At 49.5% G+C, this 23,308-nt stretch overlaps 1 protein-coding gene across 1 annotated transcript in view; it reads right to left on the reverse strand.

Moving 5' to 3' along the window:
• Positions 1-18,583: 18,583 nt before the first annotated feature.
• Positions 18,584-23,308, reverse strand: part of MN1 (MN1 proto-oncogene, transcriptional regulator) — a 47,161-nt gene continuing 42,436 nt past the window's right edge. Inside the window, exon 2 of the mRNA XM_082667393.1 lies at positions 18,584-21,606. Within this exon, the coding sequence (XP_082523519.1) occupies positions 21,425-21,606 (182 nt within the window). The 3' untranslated portion in view covers positions 18,584-21,424. The remainder of the gene's footprint in view (positions 21,607-23,308) is intronic.

Here is a 23,308-nt window from a genome sequence, read left to right on the forward strand (position 1 = left end):
CTGTCACGTCCTTCAAAACAGTTGTGAGGTAGGTAGGATTCTTATTCCCATTTTACAGATGAGGAAAAATGAGGTTCAGAGAAGTTAAGTAATTTGCCCAAAGTCACACAGCTAAGTGAGCTAGCAAAGATTTGAACATATGCAGCCTGACTTGAAAACTTAGGTTTTCAATCATTTTATTTTTCTCTTTAGCTGCAAAATGTTTCTTTCTAATAAAATCTTCTGGGGAAAGATCTGTGAAAGGGGGAGGAGGGAGGCAGTGAGGGGAGAGCTGTGATCACATTTGGTCTTTAGGAGGAGTCCTCTGGGCATGGTATGGGTGATGGATTTGGGGAGAGAGTGTGGCTGGACTGGAGGGGGTTTGGTCATCCTGGGGCTGAAAAGGACAGCACCATCAGCCCTTGGTGCTCAGTGGAGGCCAGGACTCTGGTTAGAGGATGGAGTGGAGGGTCCCTTGTCCTTAGGAAACTCCAACAAGACAGCCCCATGGAGAGAAGAGATGTGAGGAAGAGCAGATGACTCATCAGAGCCCCACTCCAGGCTGCCAGCCGGGCTGCTCTGACGTCAGCCTGAGGCCTCTGTCCGCCCGATCATCACTTCCCAGGATGCCTGGGGTGCTCCTTACATGGTGGCTTTGACGTGAACATGTTTTAACTATAAAAAGAGGGGTTTAAAAATAGCCACCTTGTCACGAGGTGTAGGGAAGAGAGACACCCCCTCCCCACCCACAGGAGTGAGGTGGAAAGTCACCATCACGTGGCAGAGCTGTGCCCGTCACTGCCGCCCCCTCCTCACCACCCAGAGCTGCATCGAGGCAACTTTGCGGAGATTTACTGAAGCCCTGAGCTCGGGAATCTTCCTGCTGCTTTAGGCAAGTCATCCTGGGGATCAGTGATATGACGCCTGCCAGCTTCTTTCTCTCTCCTCTCAGGACTCAGCGAGGCTGAAAAGAAATGCCTGCAGTCATCAAGGGGCCAGCTGGTATCCAGGGGAGCCTGGGGGGTTGGGGGTGGCACTCACAGCCTGGCTCTGAACACCAGCGCACCTGGGTTCAAGTCCTCTCCCTCTCCCTTCCTTGCTAGGTGATCTTGCACGAGTGATTTGACCTCTCGGGGCCTTGGTTTTCACATCTGTAAAATGGGTCCCATAACACAAGGAGACCAGAGAGGCATTGGCAGAGGGGGGAAGGGGATGTGGAGGCACCTAGAAGGTTGGAACTGGAATTCCCCACATCCATCACGCAGGTCCGACGAGACCCTACTTCCCATCAAGATACTCGGCAAAGAGCATGACCCATGCGGACAGCCTGAGCGCCTTCATGCTGCTTGATTAACGTTCCATTTAGTGAAATAAACAATACAATTACTCAACTCCTGCAAACTCCACTCTGAGTGGGATGGACAGTCAGGACAGGCCTTCTGAGTCAAACCTGCTATTAATTAAGGCACTTAAGCACAGCTCTAGAAACCTGTGTCATACCTTCTCAGCTGTTGAAAGGGTGGGTGTGTGACGGGGGATGAAGACGGTGTCTCGTGATCCTTCATTATGGTGCCCGCAAAGAAGGCACAGCCAGAGCTGGCCTAAGAAAGATATTCTCCCCTTCTCCCCCACTGTTACTTCTTGTTCTCTTGGTCCCAATAAATCCATGTGACAAAAGAAGGACAACCTCAGTGGCATCCAATGCTTGGCTGGGTTTCCTCTCTGGTCTGGAGCTCAGCTGGCTGTTGGCTGATCTAGTCTGGCCTCGGTGACTCAGTTCTGTTCCACGTGACTTTCATGCTCCAGAAGGCTAGCCCAGGCTTATTCTCATGGCAGCTGGGCAGGGGTCTGAGAAAGAGTAAAACCGACAAACCCTCTTTAAACCCAGCTTGGAACTGGCATAGGCCCATTTTTAACACATTCTGTTGGCTAACACAAGTCACACGGCCAAACCCAGATTCAAGGGATGGGAAGAGACTCCGTCTCTTGATGGAAGAAGATGCAAAGCCACATCAGAAAGAGGCATTGATAGAGGAAGGGGCCTGGATAAAGAACTGAGGTCTTTTTCAATCAATCTAACAGCACCACCCACCCCGGTATAGAATTTACGTGCACCATCTTGGAATAGCACAGGCATCCCGAGTCTGCCATTTTCACACCATGCGACATTTGGTAAGTTGCCAGCCTCGCTAAGCCTCTTTTCCTCATCTGCAAAATGGGGATAAAAATGGGATCTACCTCATGAGGTCATCATGAGAACTAAAAGACGTTGTATTTGAAGTGACGGCCACAGAGTATGTGCTCAGTAACTCTCTGCTCACCATCATCAACACCACCCACACAGACCAGTAATAAGAGGGTTGAAAACTTGACCTGAGTTTGAATTCTGGCTCTGCCACTTGCCAGCTGTGTAAACTTGGGTGAGTCCCTTAACCCCTGTGCATCTCTATTTCCTTATCTGTAAAGTGGAGTTGTTAATAAATACTACCTCCAAGGGCAGGGTATAATGCAATAAAATATTCCAGCTAGAGGCTTAGTTCAGTGGCTGATACAGCACTGAGTTCTTGGGAAATAGGAGTGATTATGATCATTAATATCTGTAAATAGGAATGTTAATACTTATCTCAGAGAGCGGCTCTGAGGAACAATGAGGGTAATGAACCATGGAGACACCTTGGAAGCCAGGAAAAGCTTGCATTTATCAACACTGTTTTAGTTTTATGGGACAGAAACACAAGTCCAATTAGCTTAAGCAAAGCAAAAGATGTTCTTGGCTCTTGTCACCAAAAATTCTGTGAGGACAGGTGTGAGGCAGACCTCCAGGATGCCAACCTCACCTGGACATTTCCTTTGTCTTCATCTGCTTCTCTCCTTACTGGTCACCTTCTTTCTTTCAGACCAAACTCTCCACAGAGCAGGGAACAGCTCCCTCTATGGAGGAAAAGGAGTTACCTTCACCCAGCCCAAGAGCAGAAATCCCAGGGAAGGCTCTGATTGGCCCAGTGTAGGTCACATGCCCATCTTTAGCCCAGTCACTGCAGTCAGAGGGTGGGATATTATGATTGGCAGCCCCCATCAAAAGCACGTGTTAAGAAGAGGAGGAACAGATGCCTGGAAGGAAAAGGAAGTTGGAGAAAACCAGAATACTTGCTTTGGCTGTGCTTGATACTCCCCAGTTCTGCCTGCCCCATTTCACAGAGAGAGTCCCTTAAGTTTAAACAAGGTCAAGGGACACAGGTCACACACTGGGAAAAAAAACCCTCACTCCCGACACAATGTGATACTGTGTTTCCCAGAGGGAAGAGTCTCTCGTGTCTGAGCAGCCCTGCTCAGCACCTCACCCAGCCTGGCTGAATTCCCCTGCGTCTTGGTCCCTGTCCACGTGTCCCTGGCACATTCACAGGATGAGCCGTGGCATTTGGTTCCTCATGTCTGGACCGGTTGCCACAGCCCAGTGCTGCCGGCCATTCTGCTGAGTCTTGGAGTTGTCAAACATCTCAGAAGCGATTACCCACATATTTTAGGTCCAGCCAAGGCCGCCTGCCTTTGTCCAGCATCATTTGCTGTATATTCCAAGAGAAATTGGATCCACATGGACCAAATTCCTCCACACTCATCTCACATGGGCAAGGTTTTGGCACAAAAGAACTAAGGACTATGGAAAGGCTTCTTCTCCTTCCCTGGGGACCAGAGAACAGGCTCCAAAGCCAAGAGGATGACAAGCTCCCAGCCAAAGGTGCAGTCAATGCCTTCAAAGTCTAAACTCATGTGGTCAGAGAAGGACAAAGGCCACAGATGAGGGAAACCTGTTATCTCGGTGCCCTGGGCTGGGGGAAGGCTAGGGCACAGCCTCTCCGACCTACTGCCTGGAAGCAGGAGGCATGGAGTCCAGAGCTCAGTGCTCAGTTGTTATGCCAGCCTGGCACCCCACCCCAACTCTGCCATTCTTTAGCTAGCTGGCCATGGGCAAGCCTCAGTTTCCTCATCTGAAAAATGGGGATAAAAATGATGTCAATCCCATACAATAGTGGTTTAATAATATCAATGAAGTGAGGAATATAAAAGTCAATGTCAGTTGACAGTAGTGTTTATGCTATTACCCCCACAATCACCACCACCATAGCCAACACCATCATTACCACCATCAACATCATTACCATAATCACCATCATCACCGTCATAATCATCATAATCACCGGCACCACCAGCACCACTAGCACCACATTATCATCACCGTCTCATCATGACCATTATTGTCACCATATCATTACCATCACCAACACTATCTTCATCACCATTACCATTAGGCAAAGCTTACTTGTCAGGCCAGCTCTGATATCTTCTTCCCCAAAGCCACCATCCTCCTCCAAGTCAATATCATCGTTAGACTGCCTACCTACCTCCAGTCTCACTCTGCCCAAAACCCCTGCTTCTGCTCAAAGCCCTTCCCCAACTCCCATCAGACAGAACAAATCCCAAGCCCTTTTGTATATGGTACTGGGGCCCTTCCCCCTCGAGACCCTTCCCACTTTTGTCACCCACACCCTACAGTCCTAGTCACATCAAATAGTACCCCTCTCTCCCAAATACGCCACCCCCCCCCAGGCGGCCAGGTCTATACCCCAGGTGTTCCCTCCACTCAGAATGCTTCTCCCTGTTCCCTGGCAAACTCCCAGTGACCTTTCTGGGATCAGCTCAGATGGTTCCTTCTTAACCAAACTGTCACTAAATTCTAGCCAGACAGCACTGCCTGCAGAAGGCTCTGGGCTTCTTTGTTAAAAAGGGAGATGAGTAAGTGGTGGAGAGAGATGTTAAAGACACATTCGCACCCGCAGGAGTCCTTCCCTGATGTCATGGAACTGGGAAGAAATAGCCGTCTCACTAGGGAATTCAAAATGCTTCATCACATGTCCCACTGAGGGGACTGCACCCCACCCTTCAAGACACAGTGGCAGCTGTGACGTGCCCCACAGATGCTTCATGCAGGACTCTATCTCCCCAACATCCTCTGAGCAGAGCCAGTCCCACACTTTTAGAAGTTTCGCCTTATTTACGGCTGAAGTTACATCATTTACCCTTCTCCGAAGCAGACATTCCTAGTTTAAATCCCGACTCCGCCCTTTCCCGTCTATTTGAAGGACCTAGTCTCCTCAACTATACAGGGGTTGGTTGTAGCAAAGGACCTCAGGGAACCCTTCCTGTCCTGAACAGGGAGATGCAGGGTGTGAAGCTGGCAGACCTACCTGGCAGAGTTGCCCACCCTTAACATGAGAATAGGAGTTTCCCTGCCAGTTTGCTGGACGCGGCACGCTTTGACCTGTGTGGACAGCGGCCTCCACCCTGTGCCCAGCTCTCGTGGAGACTGAACAGTGCTTTTTGAACAAGGAGCCTGGCGCGGGGGAGCCTCCACAAACACTAGCTGTGCATGACTCATGGCTCTTATCCCCTCTGCTCCAAGAGTGCAGCTGCCTTGGGCAGGAGAAGGGATTGGAGAGGGAGCCCAGTAAGGCTAGACGCCCAGAGGGGCCACACCCGATGCCCACTAGCTCCCCTGATGCTCCTTTAAAGCTGTGGCCTTCGTGACAGAGCATTTGGCTGGAGCCGTAAAAACTAAATGATTTCAGAGAAAATGCAAATGACACAGGAAAATGAGCTGCAGATGGCGCCTGCCTCCCAAAAGAGTGCCTCCCTGGCCCTCTCTCGGGTCCTACATCAGCACCCCTCATGCCCCCCCCATCCAGCTGACCCACTGTGCCCCTCAGGAGGTGCCCTGAGGGGGCAGCCAAGTGGGGAGGGCCCAGCTGCCTTCCTGAGCAGAAGAGAGGAGGGAGGGGGCAGAGCTGCCTGTCACCTACCTGCTGAGCACCTCCTAGTGTCAGGCCCTGCTCTGGAGACACCAGGAGGATTTAATCTGATCCCTCTGCTCCAGGAGGGAAGCAGAGACCCCAAAACCTCAGTGCCTCAGGGGACGACTCTATGTGAGGCTTGCCCATCTCATGGGCTCATCTCCAACCACCCTTTCTTCTCTCCTTCCAGTCTAACTGCCCTGGCCTCCTTGCTGTTCTCGCACACATCAAGCACTTCCTGCCTCAGGGCCTTTGCACCTGCCAGTTACTAGGCCTGAAAGGCACTTTCAAATCTCACCCCTTCAAAAGAACTTCTCTGATCACCTAGAGTAATCCCAACCTATCATTCTTTATTAAAGTGCACAGTTCATGTCCTTCATACCTGTTTTCACAACTAGTAACAATGTATTGGTTTGTGCTTACTTCCTACTTACTTGGCAGAACCAGGTAAGTTTATTCATCAATGTTTCCCTAGGACCCGGCACCATGCCTGGAACATAGAGGAACTCAAATATTTGCAGGAGGGAGAAGTGGAATGGTCCCTGCTTGGGGGCTTAAAGACACAAAGAAAAGGCCCTTTGAGCAGGGTTCTGAAGAATGAGTAGGAGTTCAATAGGTGGAGGGAAAAGAGGTAAGGAGGCAAAAAGGGCAGGGAGATGGGAGCATGCAGGCCTGTGACAGTGTGGCCTGGTGGTTCCAGGCCCACAGGGGAGCACCAAGTGCCCTGGGCTTAAACCCAGTTCCCCCATTCACAATGACTTTGGGGGAGTCACTTCAGCTCTCTGAGCTCAGACTTCTCATCTTTAAGATGATGGGGTTCACAGGATCTGGGGAGAAGACACACAGGCTTGGCCCAGCGCTTAACACACTGTCAGCTGGATAAGCAAAATCACTGGTATTTTCGTGCAGGGACTCAGTGGAGGAACTTCTAGGCCCCAGGCCTGGGAAGGAAGGAAGGAAGAAAGGAAGAAAGGGAGGGAGGGAGGGAAGAGGGAAGGAAGGAATAAAGAAAAGAAAGAGAGAATAGAGAAAGAGAGAGAAAGAGGAAAGAAAGAAAGAAAGAAAGAAAGAAAGAAAGAAAGAAAGAAAGAAAGAAAGAAAGAAAGAAAGAAAGAAAGAAAGAAAGAAAGGAAGGAAGAAAGAAAGAAAGGAAGAAAGAAAGGGAAAAAAAGATAGATCTGGCACATCTAGGCCATGAGCCAGGGTTGTCAGGGATCCTTCAGCTCTGTACAAAGAGCCAAGTTCCAAGGAGAAATCTTGGCTGGAGGCCTGGCCCAAGAATTGTCTGGGTGGGGGATGGGATTTAGAGTCACGTGACCCCTGAGGCTCTCCTTTGGGGTCTCTGGCTCAAACCTCCTTCTTTGCCTACACCTCTCCTCCTCAAGGTTCTAGGCTTTGAAAGTTTTCCCCTGAAACCCTTGCTAACCCCTAAGCCTTTGCCCGGGCCATGCCCTCTTACTGAAATGCCCTTTCTTTAACTGTTGAAACGCTCAGCAAATTCGCAGCCTGTCCCCAATGACACCTCAGTCAGATGCTGGCATTAATGTCCCACCCTCTGGCCACTTATAAAGGGGTGATCAGAGTTGTGGCCTCTGGTTTCAGGGTCTGGACAGGGTCTGGACTACACAGTGTCTCCAGGCTTGGAAGAAGGGCCCTGTCCCCAGATGGGAAGTTCCTCAGGGCTAGGATCAGCACATAGTAAATAGTCAGCCAACATAATGAAGAAATAAGCAAGGGTTTGAAGTGCAGCAGGCAGGAAGATTATTGTCCTCTGTAAACTCAGTCCACTTCTGTTCCTCACCAGCACCCGTCCCCATGAGGCAAATCCAATCCAGCCATGAGGATGCTGAGGTACAGAGAGGTCCTAGTTTGGCCATCTATGACCTCATCTGGGTCCCTTCCCCTCTCAGGGCCTCAGTTTCCCCATCTGCAAGGGAAGCAGTGTCCCTGGAACAGGGCCAGCTTCACAAGCATGTGACGTGTACAACCTACACACCCCACGCTCACCAGGGCCCCACGCTTGGTTTAATGTTTTGCTGTCGCCGTCTTAAAATTCTTCATAGTTTTATCTGCAAACGTGTTTTGTTAAGTGAAGTCCCATGGGACAAAGGAGGATGTGTGCAAGCAGATGAGATATATATAACGCATGTCCGCTGCTGTTTCTTGTTGCCCGGTACCCGTGTAGGTTTCACGATGCTCTGTGAGCACAGAACTTGGGCAGACACCCCTACATAATGGGAATTCAGTGAGAGACAAATCAAGTACAAGGTAAGCAGTTTGCATCTGAGATTGAGTAAGTGCAGGTGCTGCCAGCCCGGAGAAATGTCCCTTTCCACCAAACTTACTTCAAATACAGAAGGCACTAAGAAACACAGACAGCCAAGGAACACAATGGCATCCTTTCCAATTTGTGTTTACTGATGCCGAAAATGATGGCAAAGGAAGGGAGAGTAACCCACAATTCCTCTTCATTTCAGTAAGCCTCTCTCCAAAGGGAGAGTCTTGGTAGAATGTGCGTGTATCAAGAAGTGAAATAAAAACAGTTGAGTTCCAAGAAAAAAAAAAAGACAGTTGAGTTCGTTTTCAGCAGCATTTCCACAGTTCTGGTTGCAACAAAGTACACATGCATGTACCAAGTACAAATACAAATTGTGTAATTTCGATGATTCCACACGTGAACTAAATGCTCTTATATTTGTTCTTTGAACTGGCATTGCACAATATAAAGATGAGTGGTGAAATTCATGCTAATAATTCAAAAGTTTAATTTTTCTTAACTTAGACCCACATTAAATAACAAATAAAAAACACCGGAAGTTGAGGGAGTCACCATGGAAGAAAGGGAGAAGCTCTGTATGTTAGTGCCTTTTTGTGTGTGTTTTTTCCTGCCTTTTGAAAAAGGGGTCCATGTTTTTATTCTGCACTGGGCCCCCCAAATTATGTAGCCAACCTATCCTGAATGGTCAAGAAGCCAGCCCAGCTGTGTCTGAGCTCATGGTCCACAGCCCTTGGTCCTCTATCCCCATCCCAAGCTGGTCTGGCCACCCACTCTTCTCCCCACTACAAAGGGTCAGCTGTCACCAGGACCGAGCTGACCGAGCTGGGGGTGGGAGGTGCTCTCAAGTTGAGGTTCACCACATGGCCCATAAGTCAGCATTTCAGACCCCACAACCAGAGGATCAGGTCAGAGCATCTGGACGGGGACCTGGGCCTCTGTAGCCTCTTATATGTCCCTCTGCCCTTGCTCCAAGTGGTACAGCTGCTCACTGAAGGGGGAGACCCTGTTCCAAACCCCAGAGACAAAAGCCACTTTGTTTCAGAGTTTGAGCTGCTACAGGCCTAAAGCATCCAGCTCAGTAATTCAGTTTTCCGGAAGCCCTTCAAAGGAATCATTTAGCCCATTTTACAGGTGAGAAAACTGAGGCCCCAGAGGCAGCCTCTCCTGCCTAAGGTCACACAGCCAGCAGGAGGTCCAACAGGACTCAAACCCAAGTCCATCCAACACCCCAACACCCACACAGCACTCCTCCAGCCCCAAGTGGGGCCGGACTCTGGGGGCCGCAGACCACTCAGGCCCTGCCTTGCCTGCCATGAAGTGACTTCATGGCAGGCCTGTTCCCTCATCTTCAAGCTGACCATGACCATGGGGTCCACTTCAGAAGCCCATCACTATCCCATCCCCATGTCCACCTTTAACATGATACAGGGAAAAGATTCTAAGAAAATGTGAGTGTTCGGTGTGCCTAACACTGGCTTCCTCATCCGTAAACAAAGTGTGATGACCCCACAAACCTGCAGGTACCTGTAGACGCAGGCATAGCCATCACTCCCCCAGACCCCAGTGTGAGCTCCATGGGGCAGGGGTTTGCTCTGTTCCCTCCTGGGTCCTCCAGACTTGAAGTGGTGTCTGGCGCACAGCAGATGCTCAAATATTTGCAGAATGAATGAATAAATGAATGAGTGAATGAATTATAGCAATAAACGATCACATTCTGTTATATGCAATCCTGAAATCTAAAAGGGCTCTAAAAACAGAAAGTTCTTGTCGAATTCTCATGCCTGGAGGTCCCACTAATCCCACTAATGAGACTGTTCCAATGGTTTCTAACATTTGACTGCAGCCCCCCAGGCGTGTCACTGAGCATGTGATATAGGTCCTACTTTACCCAAATTTTCTAAGTTCTCCCAAATTCTAGATTTGGAAACATAGCTGGTGCCAGGAGTTCCACACAAGATGGTAGGCTCAGTATCTATATCAACAATATTCAACCCCTTACATTAGGAATGTAACAGCTACAGGTAACAAGCAGCCACTGTGGACTCTCGGCACCTCCCAGTCACCCCATCTCACAGATGGGTAAATCGATGCTCCCAGAGACAAGGTCTTCAAGGTCCTGCGGAGTTTGCGTGGCACAAGCAGCCTTGTCAGCCCTTGTCAGTGGCTCTGCCCTCCCCCTCCCCTCCCCCTCTGCCTGGCCTGGGAGCCTCAGTGAGCCCCTTGTCCTCCGAGGGGCTCAGAACTCTTGAGGCTTCCTCCCCGGGACAAAGCCTGCTTGGGGTGGCTGGTGGGGCTCCGGAGGCACAGCCAGTAAGAATGTGCTCCCACGGGTGAGATTCCCGTGCGGTCAGGCTCCCCCAACACGGAAGGAGGGGCTATAATGATGGGACCAAGGCTGCAGCCACAGTGCTTGGTGACACTGATCCGCAGTCCCTGCGGCACCCCAGCCCCCCACTCCAGCCCCCATCCCACTGGCCAGATCTGCCAGGCTCCAGCCCCAAGAGGAGGGAGTTCCCACCTCCCACAGGAAGGCAGGAGGGGAGGCTGCCACAGCCAGAGCCAGAGCAAGGGGAGGCATGAAAATCAGGAGGCTCCTCCGCCCAAGCCTCTTCTCCTCACCTCCTGAGCCAACAGCAGTCAAAAGGATGGGAGATTTGACCAGGACCTGGCCTGGGCAGGGAACAGAGAGAGCACTGGTCCAGTGATTACTGCATGCAGGGCACAGAGCAGGGCAGGCAGAGCAAAAACGACCTGACACCTTAAACCTGAAAGACCCAAATTGGGCCTGTGCTCTGTCACTGGCAGGCTGTGTGCCCTCAGGTAAGTGGCTACACCTCTCTGAGCTTCATTGTTATCATCCATTAGGGGCTGGCCAATCCTGGCCCTACGCTGAGCATGACTAGGCCCCAGGATGGGGAGCTTGGCCCAGGTGACCTCGGCCAAGTGGCTTCACCTCTCTGTGTCTCAGCTTCCTTCTCTGGAAAATGGGGCTCATAATAGAGCTGGCCTCCTAAGCTGTTATTATAACGCATCAGTGGAAGTAAAATGCTTCGATCAAGCCCTTGCACATAGCATCACATGAGTGTTTCCTATTATTGTTCATTATCACTACCTCCATTTTGCAAAGGGAGAAACCAAGGCACATAATGTTTAATTCTACCACCAAGAGCAGCTGACATGTACCAGATGCTTGCTCAGAGCAGCCCTGTGCAAAACCCTCTTACTGCATTTAATCCTTGCATCTCTATGCAGTAGGTGCTAAAATCAGCCCCATTTTGCAGATGAGGAAACTGAGGCTCAGAGAGCAGCCGTCAGCCAGGGAGCAAGATTTAGAGCTGATGGGCTGTCTGCCACCCAGCCCCTCCCTTCTCCCCGTTACCTCCCACATCATAGAATGAGGCTAACACCCCTATCTGAACAACAAAGGGGACAATGCCAGACCTGGGTTCCAGTTCCTCCTGGGTCCCCTAGAAAAACAAGGTAGTCATAGGACCTTGCAGGAAGGGGAAGGTTATTCCTGCTTGCTCAAATCCCTATAAAAAGTACAAATAGAAGAAGAGCCCCATCACCCCCACAGCCAGCCCCAAGCTCGGAGCTCTGAGCTTCCCAGATGTGCACCCAGCCAGCCACTCACCTCCTGGGTGATCTCAGCCTGCAGACTGCAGGTCCCTAAACTTCACTCTCCCCATTTGTAAACTAGGAAGGATTCCAAGACCGCCTCTCAGGTCTACCTGAGCATTGAATGTGCTGGGCGAGCACCTAGGCAGCACTTGGAATACCGCGGGCGATCAATAACCCTTCGCTGGTCAGGTTCTGATAACGGACAAGGGTGTTCCCCCAACTCCCACTGGAGTTCCCCATTTTCACCTTTCCCCCTTTCTCTTTTGCTCTCAGGGAAGCCTTGCTTTGGGAGGTTCTGAGGCAGGTACTTGCTTAAGCCTATTTTTCAGATGGGGAAACTAAGGCCTGGAGAGGGGAACCTTGGCTGGTTAGGGGGGAATTCAGCACAGGCTTCCTCGCACCATCTGTTCAAAGCACACCTCGTGCACCCTGCTGGACCAGGGCCTTCTGGTGGTTGCAGAGCAGCAGGCAGAATCGTGGATGGGGAGTCAGGCAGGCCTGGGTTAGAATCCCAGAAAATGGGGACAAGAAGCCTGGGCTTACGGTTGATGCTTGGGGAGTCCCCAGGCGTGTGCTCAGTGAACGGCAGTCAGTATCAGCAGCAACAGCAGCATTATTCGCAATTCCCTCCCCGTCCCTGCAAGCCAGAAACTGTACTGAAACCCCAAACCATCAATATCTAAAATTGAGCTCCCAGCTCAAGTCAAGGAGCATCACAGCCATTCCCTGGAACCTCCCCTTCCCTGCATCCCCAGACCCTGGTGCTGTCCCCTGGGGCCTGGCAACCTCTGCACACACAGATCTTTGTATCACTTCCATTGGCAAAATAAAGTGGGTTGAATGGCTGATAACCAGTGACGTTTGAGTGGAGCCATAGACTCAGAGACCCTGGGACACAGGTCAGGCCCAGGTAATAAGGTAGCAAGTGGGGTCAGAAGCAAAACTCTGGAATCCCAGGAGAGAACGGTGAGAAAAAGAGGACGTTTATTTCAGTTCTTGTCTTTTAATGTACCAGAGGAAGAGATTCAGAGGACGGGGACTAGTTTCTGAAAGCCCATTGTTGTTCTGCCTCTCTACAAACTCTCGGCCCATCAGAACATTATCATCCTGGCCACCTCACTCTTCCTCCAATGTGCCAGAGATACTCCCACCACAGGGCCTTTGCACGTGCTGTTCCCGCTGTCCTGATATCTGCTTGGCTCGCTCCCTGACTTTCTTTGTCTCTTCCCCTGACCTTCTTCAGGGAGGCATTCCTAAGCAATCCCTTGTCACCCTCTATCTCCTTCTCCTTCCTCTATCTTCCGTCTCATAACAGGATTCATTTATCATCTGTTGTGGGTTTTGTGAGCACAGCCGTGAGTGGCCCCGGGAGTGTACATCAGCCAGAGTCAGAGTCTGAACAATCAGCTCCCACCCCCAGACACAAGCCCCATTCTCCACCTATTAACCCAACAGCAGCCAAAGGCGAGGAGGCCTTCGAGCAAAAAAGAGGGAACCACCAACAGCGCCTTTCATTCGACCCATATCTAGTGCGGTTCCACTGCGTGCCAGGCCCTGTGCTGGCTGCTGCAGGTACTGAGGTGAACAAAACAAACTTCCTCCTGTGTGGAGCTGCCCTGCCCTCCAGTTAGCTTGGGCCCAGGTCTTGAGACAAGGGACAGTTAGTGGCAGGAGGCAGGGAGGCAGGGTATTTGGTTCTGGCTCTGTTGCTGACCTGCTGCATGACCTTGAACTGGACATTCTGAGCCTCCGTTTCTTTGCGTATAAAATAGAGAGACTGGGCTTCCCTGGTGGCGCAGCGGTTGAGAGTCCGCCTGCCGATGCAGGGGACACGGGTTCGTGCCCCGGTCCGGGAAGATCCCACATGCCGCGGAGCAGCTGGGCCCGTGAGCCATGGCCGCTGGGCCTGTGTGTCCGGAGCCTGTGCTCTGCAATGGGAAAGGCCACAGCAGTGAGAGGCCCACGTACCGCTAAAAAAAAAAAAAAAAAAAATGGAGAGACTGAGCAATGTTTCTGGGAAGCCTGGGGCAGGATGGCACATGAGGTGCCCAAATGCAGCCTTGAGCAATCCCCAGCCTCACAATGATGAAGTCACTCCTTTCTCAACTCTCTCCAAGCCTTTCCATTGGTGCAAGGAGTCTCAACATCTTTCAGTCTCCAACATCTTTCTCAGATGAGTTGACCTCATTTTCAAAAAAAAAAAAAAAAAAAAAAAAGTTCTCAGGCCAGGGGCAACAGTGACATTGTCATGTTTTCAAAGTGTTTATTTTAGAATTATGGTAGGACACACTGATTCCTTTCTTCTAGACTCCCTCTCTTGTCCATTCTTCAGAGAAAGCATACCAAAACTCCCATGTGACCCCCAGCTTAACATTTATCCATGTGGCAAAAGAGGGGCAACTAAATCAATAGAACAGAGGGTCCAGAAATAACCCCCCACATATACAGTCAAATGATTTTCAGCAAGGGTGCCGAAACAGTCTAATGGAGGAATGGAAAATCTCTTCAACCAATGATGCTGGGACAATCGGATATTCTGGAAATACAGAACTCTTACCTTTGCCTCATGCCATATGCAAACCTCAATCAAAATGACTTCCCTAGTGGTCCAGTGGCTGGGGCTCCTCGCTGCCAACGCAGGGGGCTTGGGTTCAATCTCTGGTCGGGGAACTAGATCCCACATGCCGCAACTAGGAGTTCGCATGCAGCACCTGAGAAGCCGGTATGCCGCGACTAAAAATATCCCGCACCCAGCAGCAAAGATCCTGCATGCCGCAACTAAGACCCGGCGCAGCCGAATAAATAAATAAATTTTTTAAAATGTATCATAGAAAGCTCAACGTGAAAGCTAAATGTAAAACCATAAAGCTACTAGAAGAAAGCAGGACCCCAGGGAAGACACAAATGGCTCTCACCATAAAAGAAACTTGATAAAATGGACTTTGTGGAACTTGTGAAATTTTAAAACATTGGCGCTTCAGAAGACACTAGGAGAAAAACCACAGACTGGGAGAAAATATTTGCAACACACAGAGAAGGGGTTTGTATCCAGAATATATAAAGAACTTTTAGAATTCAATAACAAAAAGACAAGCAACCGAATAAATAATTGGACAAAGGATTTGAACAGACATTTCACCAAAAAAGATATACAGAGAGCAAATAAACACATGAAAGTACATGAAACATCATTAGGGAAATAAAAATTACAACCACAATGAGATATCACTACACACACACACACACACACACACACACACACACACACACACACACACTAGACTGGCTAAGTTAAAAAGATAGATAGTAGCGAGTGTTGGCAAGGATGTTACAAGGAGCTGGAGCTCTCAGATGCTGCCAATGGGAATGCAAAGTGGCACAACTACTTTGAAAAATGGTTTGACAGTTTCTTAAGAAGGAAAACATGCACCTCCTATATGACTCAGCCAAAAAGTTGTACACAAGTCTTCATAGTAGTTTTATTCCTAGTAACCCCAAACTGAAACCACTGACATGCATATCAACAGGTGAATGAATAAACAGTGTTATATCCATACAATTAACTACTACACAGCAATAAAAAGGAATAAACTACTGACTCATGCAACCTCAAAAGCATTATACAGAGTGAAAGAAATCAGACCCCTAAGAGTGCAGGCTGTTTGATTCTGTTTACAGGACATTCAAGATTAAAGAACAGGCAAAACAAAGCAATGGTGATAGAAATCCGATCCCTTGTTACTTTAGGGGTGGGTTAGTGACTGGAAAGGAGCAGGAGGGAACTTTCTGGGAAGTGTGTCATAGTGTATAATATTGATAGAGCTTTGGGTTACACAGGTGTAGACACGTGAGCACACATCAGATTACACACTGAGGATCTGTGCATTTCTTTGTACATAAATTATCCCTCAATTTTTTTAACTGTGAAAAAGGGCGAGTGGGGAACCCTGGTTAAGAAAACAAACCGAAACCTCCTTCCAAGCTGTAAAATGCTGTAGCTGCTGCAGCCAACAGTGTGACAGGTAAACACAGAGTTTCTATGACCAGGTAGTTCTGCTCCTAGGGAGATACCCAAGAGAATTGAAAAAGTACATCCACACAAAAACGTGTATGTGAATGTCCATGGCAGCGCTTCCTACAATAGCCAAAAAGTAAAGACAGCCCTAATTACCTTCAACTGGTGAATGGATAAACAAAATGCGGTATAGTCATACAATGGAATGTTATTTAGCCACAGAAAGCCGTGAACCTCGAAAATATTGTGCTAAGTAAAAGCAGTCTGACAAAAAGGCCACATATTATATGATTCCACTTATATGAAATGTCCAGAATAGGCAAAGCCACAGAGACAGAAAGTACATTAGTGGTTGCCAGGGGCTACCTAGGGTCATTGGGATTGACTGCAAATGGGTATGAGGCTTCTCTTTGGGGTGATAAGAATGTTCTAGAATTGGACAGCAATGATGGTTGCATGACATTGTGAATATACTAAAAGCTACTGAATTATACAGGTTAAAATCATTAAAATGGTGAGTTTTGTGTTATACAAATTTTTATCTCAACAAAAAATTTTTTCCAAGGTTCCTGGGATACCTCATCAGACTATATTATAATTGCCATGTTAGGGTCTTATCCCCATCCTATGATACTTTGTTATACATGCAGAATTGGGTATTCGCTCCCAATCACTTCCGGGTCAGGTCAGCCCAGTCTGGTGACAAAATCTTGGCATCTCTCACACCTTCTATCTCCTTTACAGTGCAGTTGTGGTGCCCCAAGTGGGGTCCTTCCTGCTAATTCCCTCGTCAGTTAGGGAAATCATGTTTTACTCTGGTCTTGGGATCCTTTTCCAATCTTTTTAAAAAGAAAGTGGGATGGGGTACCTTTTCTGTACCACCTCCCAGCTCTGGAAGGGCTGAGGGCCACCTTCCACCTGACTGCTCCTTCATCGTCCCCTGTGAGACAGACCCTCAGCCCTCTGGAATTGTCACGGCTTGGTGGAGGAGACAACCATTCCTCCAACCGGCAAGACACACCAGCCTGAAGCTGGAGTCCCACCCTGCCCTCCCCAGGGCCAACACACACCCCAGTGTTGCAGCCCCATCCGTGTCACATGATTCCCCCCTCGCCAACAATACACCAGTCCGTGGTCCTTAAAACTTTATATTCTAACAAATAAGCTGTTGACCCTTGAACAATGAGGGGTTTTGGGATGCTGACCTGTCCTCAGCCGAAAATCCGCATATAATTTACAGTCGGTTTTCTTTATATGTGTTTCCTCCATATCTGCGGCTCTGCATCCGTGGATTCTACCAGTTCTGATCGTGTAGCTCTGTAGTGTTTACTATTGAAAAAAATCTGCATATAAGTGGACCCACACACATCAAACTCACATTGTTCATGGGTCAACTGTATAAAGAAAACTTTAGGGACTTCCCTGGTGGTCCAGTGCCTAAGGCTCTGCACTCCCAATGCAGGGGGCCCGGGTTCAATCCCTGGTCAGGGAACTAGATCCCACATGCTGCATCTAAGAGTTCACATGGTGCAACTAAGAACCCATGTGCCACAACTAAGATCCAGTGAAGCCAAAATAAATAAATAATATTTTAGAAAAAGAAAACTTTAGAAACTGAAGGGAAGAAATTCAACAAAATTTCTGCCAAATTAGGGTCCATTGTATGTTCGGATGAATAAGGTGAACTCTTTTTCATCCTTCAAAATCCTACCTGGGCATGACCTGCTGGAGGAAGCCTTACCTATGCCTCTTACATGGGGTTCATGGATCTCTCAGAGTGACATTCATCCCTTGTACCACCATGGGTTATTGGGCATATCCCCCTCACAGTTACCTGTCAATTTACTCGTCTTGTTTATCTCCTCCCTACCACAGTTCCCCCCCCGTAGACTAAGGCTCTGCAATGACCTAAGTCTGAGTCTACAGTTGCCAGAGTGAAGTTGCTGCCCAAAGAGTGGCCCATAGGACAGCCAGAGCTTTTATAGGGCCTGTGAGCTAGTGCTCATAGTAACCTTCAAGCTAGATGTGATTTGCTCCATTGTAGACAAGAAAATGGAGGTGGGTTAAACCACTTGCCCACAGCCCACAGCTGTAAGCCGAGGAAGCAGCATCCAACACAGAACAGCCCACCTCCAAAACACTGTCAGCTGCGCCGTGAGCTGATCATGGCATGCCGTTAACAGTTTATGCATATAGAGCCCTCCCACGGGCTGCGTCCACACAAACCGTCTCCTATAACGACTCCATGAGTTACTCATTTCACAGATGAGGAAAAGCAGGAGCTGAGAGCCTACGAAACTTGCAAGAGGTAACAAGGCTTACTGGGATCTGAACGCTGGGACCCAAAAGAATAACCATCACACAGCACAGCCATCTGGATGGCTTCCCCCCCTTGCCCCTCCCCTCCCTCCTGCACCAGTGGTTCTCAGCCCCAGGGGTCATGTCCTGCACAGGACATCGGGCAATGTTTGGAGACATTGGGGTTGTCCCAGGGAAGGGGGAGGAGAAGAGATGTTACTGGCATCTAGTGGGTAGAGACCAGGGATGCTGCTAAACATCCTACAGTGCACAAGGCAGCGGCCCCTCCCCCACTACAAAGACTTATGCAGCCCAAAGATCAATAGTGCAAACTAGAGAAATTCTGAGATGACCCAATTTAGAACAGCATCAACACACACGTGTGCGCGCGCGCGCACACACACACACACACACACACACACACACACACACACACACACTACATCATCCAGACCCCCATGGAATTTGAAGAGACCCATGGAAGAAGGGGAGGGGGTGGAGAAAAAAATGAAGCAAGCCCCGCCCACAAATGTACCACAGTCACCATTAACGTCATATTTATTGTTATTTAGCTGCTCAGGAAAACATATACAGGTATATACAATATGCATGAATACAGAAGACTGCACTTTACATATTTTTTTTAAAAAAGAAAGAAAAAAATAACACTCAATTTCATGAGCTATTGTCACAGTCTTCCAACCAAGCATTTCAGAAATGAATTTCTTTTAAGAGTCAAAAAGATTACAGGATTGCCTAACACACAGCAGAGTTAAGTTTTCATATCTTACATGTGCAATAACGTTTTCGTATTCTTTCCCGAAGAGTTTTGCTATGCAGTACCGATTACCAGTGTTTGTGGAGTCTCGTGGGTTGGGTGTGTTTTTAATCTGCTTTTATTCTTTCCATTAAACCAAATTTAATGAAATAACATCCTTTTGCTTAAGGCTATTTTTAAAGCTGTTCAATTCTGGGGTCGTGGGGAGCGAGAAAGTTTAAAACTTCAGGGGTTTCCGTTGCTAGGACCATGAGACGATGGCCATGTGCTGATGGACTCAACACAGGGCAAGTCAAAGACAGAAGTCAAGACACTTGGCTCCCCGGCCTTAAGCAATTAAGGAGAAATCATGCCTGTTTAAGAAATAAAAGGATGAAGCTCTCCAACAGCTGTACGTTGTGGAATCAGAGGGGTCGTGGAGTTTCGCTCAGACTATGGCTGGCTCTCCTGCAGCCCGTGGCGGCGGGGTGGGGGGGTGCTTTTCCTCACCTTTTCTCTCCTTTGGTGGCAGAACCCGGGGCTGAGTCAGCTCCCACTTTCTTCTCACTGATCAGTTCACATCACCTGTTTCTGCCTGCCCTCTGTGGGGGCCGGGGTCAACCCTGGTCAGACTGCCGGTGTAAGAACCTCGGACCGTCCAGACTCAGACCCGAGCCGAAAAAGCCAGCCCAAGGAAAGACAGGAGCGGGGAATGGAAAGAGGCAGATTTTTCTGTACGCTCTTCTCCCTTTGCTGCAAAGTTCTTTGAAATAAACAATGTGAGTGTTGTACGGTGAGCCCAAAGCCTTCAGGTCACTTGCTAAAAAAAGCCGGGTCTGCAAACTCTGGGGACGTGGGGCGGGGGGAGGATGGAGGGGGCGCAAGGCTCAAAATGCCACATTTAGCAAGATGCTTGTTCACAGAAACTGAAATCGACTACAAGAGTTACTGATTTGGGTGAAGTGATATCAGTCACTTCTTGTCTGGCCCACCCTGGAATCTGGGTGCCTCCCACCACCCCCATGAGTCACACAAGCCCTTGGGAGTCATCAACAGCACCCAAAGGTGCCCCCCCCAACACTGGGCCTCCACTGACCACTGCCCTGGGAGGACCAGGTGACAGGCCTCAGATGGATCCAGGAGCCCTGCTTTCTGCTGCCCTGCTCACCCAGCTGCTCCCACACCTCCGCTCAAAGAAGTTATTCCTTCATGAGGTGCACAGGACGTGGCCCTGGTTTTGCAACAGGCTGAGATTAAATAAAAAGGGGAAGGGAGGATTCCTGGGTTTAAAAAAAGGCCCAAGAATCAAAGTCACTAGTTCCGGTTCCTTTCTCCCTCCTCTAGCCCTCAGGAGTCTGCAAACCCCTGCAGAGAATACACACAGGCTTGGAGGAGGGGGGCTTGGTAGGCAGAGCCTGGGGGCTCCTTCACTCAACAAGCCCCTCGAAAAGTGCCGGCGAAAGCCTGGTCCTTCCCAGGGATGGGGGGCCACCCAGGTTGGAGATGGAACGGGAGAAGTGGGGGAGATAGCCCAGTCCTGTTCCTTCTTCCCCCAATGCCTGGCTGGGAACAGATGTCAGGAAAGGTCAGGGCTAAGAATTGATCCTCAACTCCAGCACCCAAGACCCAGCTGACCTGGCCGTAGCAGAGCCGGGAGCCTGCAGCCTCTAGGGGCTCTGCAAGCTGGACAGGCACCATCCCCACGCGGACGAGGGCTGCTCGGCACAGCGTGAAAATTCAGAGCCTGGGCTTTTGTACAGAGGCCCAGAAAAGGAGAGAAAACACCACTGTTGAACATTCCAGCTCCTTCCCACAGAGCGGACTGGATACGTCATCACCTCCATGGCAGTGAAAGGCAGCTTCCAGCAGAAGAGAGAACGGAGCTGAAGGCTGAGGGTGTGTTTGTGGGAACGAAAATATATCTCTCTATTTTCTTAGGGAACAGACAAAACAAAATCCCAGGCGGAATACCTAAGGGGGGCATTAATTGTTTGGCTCCAGCCTGACTGATGACAGTTGGGTGTCAATATATAATATTGTGATGACAATTTGACTCTCACCCGGCAATATTCCAGAACTACTAGTCTCCAGGATTTCCATTTTAATAAGCAGTGAACAAAGCAAAAAGGAAAAAAAAAAAAAAAAAAACAGGCAGTGGGGAGGGAGGTGGGGAGGAACAAGACTAAAAGAGAATAAAAAAGGAAAGCAACTCTTGTCTTATTATGAAATAACAATACTTGGACATACAGCAGCACGAAAATAAAACAAGGAAAGAGGTCATCTAAAAAACGTATGCCAAGATTACAGAAAAATGGGAATTATCTAGCAGGAAAAAGGCTTCAGCAAAAGTTTGCTAACTGCAGAAGGGTTAACACTGGTAACATACCGTGGCAGACAAATTTCTTTTTTAAAAAAATTTTTTGAGGTTTTTTTTTTTTTTCCCTTTAAATTAACCCTTTCCGGTCCATATGCCACTAAGCAGGTACCAACCTAGAAAAAAAATCATCCACTCAGCAATAGTGGCCCTTTCAAATTAACAGGGCGGGTAGGGGTGGGGTCAGGTGGAGGGGGGAGAGGGGAGAAAAGGGGGAGGGAAGGGCCTGGTTGGGGAGGGGGTATTTCTTGTCAATTCAAGTTAGGGCGGCCACGAATGTCCCGAATCTGTTGGAAATGTCGGAGTGCAGGGACCGCCAGGTGGGCACGGAGGCTCGGGCCTTGGCATCGCCCACGTCGTCTGTGCAGTGGACAGACAGGCACTGCAAGTGGCTGCCGGGCTGGGTTGCCGAGGCCTTGTTCGGAGGGAGGTCGTGGGCTGCAGAGAAAGGAGGAAGAGAGGACGTTAGCTGTGTGCTTGACTCTGCAGGAGGCCCTAATGGGGGTAAAGTGGCAGAAGCAGAAGAGAGGCCATGTCCAGGCCCTCTTTTCATGCCTAAAGATGGTCTAAGGAGATCTAAAGATGTTTGGTTCGAATCCTCCTGCTGTCACCTCTGACTTGGGCTGTGAGACCTTAGCTAAGGGAAGACCTCCTGTTGGGTTTGTTTTTCCCCTCCCCCTTGGGAAATAGGAGAGTTAGGCCGGATAAACTCAGGGTTTGCCCATCTCTGATGGACTAGAGTTCCCAAAAGATTAACTGGACCTGAAGTTAGTTGGGAAGGCTTCCTGGAAGAGACACATCCAAACTGGGCACTGAAGGATGTGTAGGAGTTCATCAGATGCAGTGAAACGGAGGAGGGGAGGATTGTCCAGGTCTCGAATACAGCCCATTCTCTTGTCATCCTCCAGACAGACATTTGCTAAGGGCCTGCTACGTGCTGGTAACTTCCTTACACAGTGCCAAACTGCTCAGAGCCACAGAGACTAAGAGTGTGGACTCCCCAACCACACCAGTGCCCTTTGCCCCTCCCCAGCTGCTGCATGAAAGGACTTTAGGTGATAAGGGTGAGGGAGTCTATTCCTCTCCTACACCCTCAATGAAAATCCCCTAAATTTCCTTCTCATTCAGTCACACAGCACCAGAAACAGCACAGACCATAGTAATGTTTGGATTAGACTCACTTGACAGAAAAGAAATTTGACAACCATTCACACCTTAGCACGAATTATATTAGAAGAGAACAAGGAATCGGGAGTCCTGAGGCAGGGAAGGAATGGAGCAGTCATTTCAGAGGACTTCTAATTTACTGCTGCCCAGTGACCAATAGTTCTGTTCTGAGGCCTACTGAATCATGATTATTCTCATTATTCCTTTTTCGGGGCCTGACTCTCAGAGAGGCAAGGTGACCTGCCCAAGGTCACACAGCCAGGATGGGACAGAGCTGGGTTTGAAGATGGGCTGATGGTGAACTTCTGACTCAGCAGAAATGAGAAAAGCTGGAATTGGCGGTGGGGGCTCAGCTCCGGCCGAGGGAGCACACCCAGATACTGAACTCCATGACTGGCCCGCCCTCCTCAGCACACTGTGCAGGCCCAGCCAGGGCCTGGTGCCAAGCAGGAGTCACCCCGCCCATCCCGCCCTCTGGGATCCGCCTTGAGGCTTCCCCCAAGAGCTGAGCCATGGCCTGCAGAGAAAATCCTCTCAGAGGGATGGGCCCAGGCAACCAAGGCCAGGTGTGACTAACTGGGTTTGGGGTCCCCACCCTGGAGCCCCAGAGACACCCAGCTTTGGGACCTGCATTCTTGGGAGGAGCTGGGGCTGGGAGGGAAGATTCTCTCCTTTGCCTCTTCCTTCCTTCATTCAATTAATAAGCTGAGTCCCTACTGTGTGCCAGGCGTGGTGTAAGCCTGCAGATTCCAGCAGGAAACAAGGCACAGTCTTCCTCCTCCTCCTGCATCTGACGGTGAAGCTGGGAGACAGTATCGTAGCACAGTCATCTTAGAGTCACAGACTGCGGCTTGAATCCAAGCCCCACCACTGGGTGGATGGGATCCAACAATCTCCCTCTCTGAGCCTCAGTTCTATTCACTGGCAAAGTGGGGGTGATGCTGAATCCCTTGGGGTCTTGTAACAGATGTCC

This window comes from Grampus griseus (genome assembly GCF_964374135.1).
Source record: "Grampus griseus genome assembly, chromosome: 12".
NCBI lineage: Eukaryota > Metazoa > Chordata > Mammalia > Artiodactyla > Delphinidae > Grampus > Grampus griseus.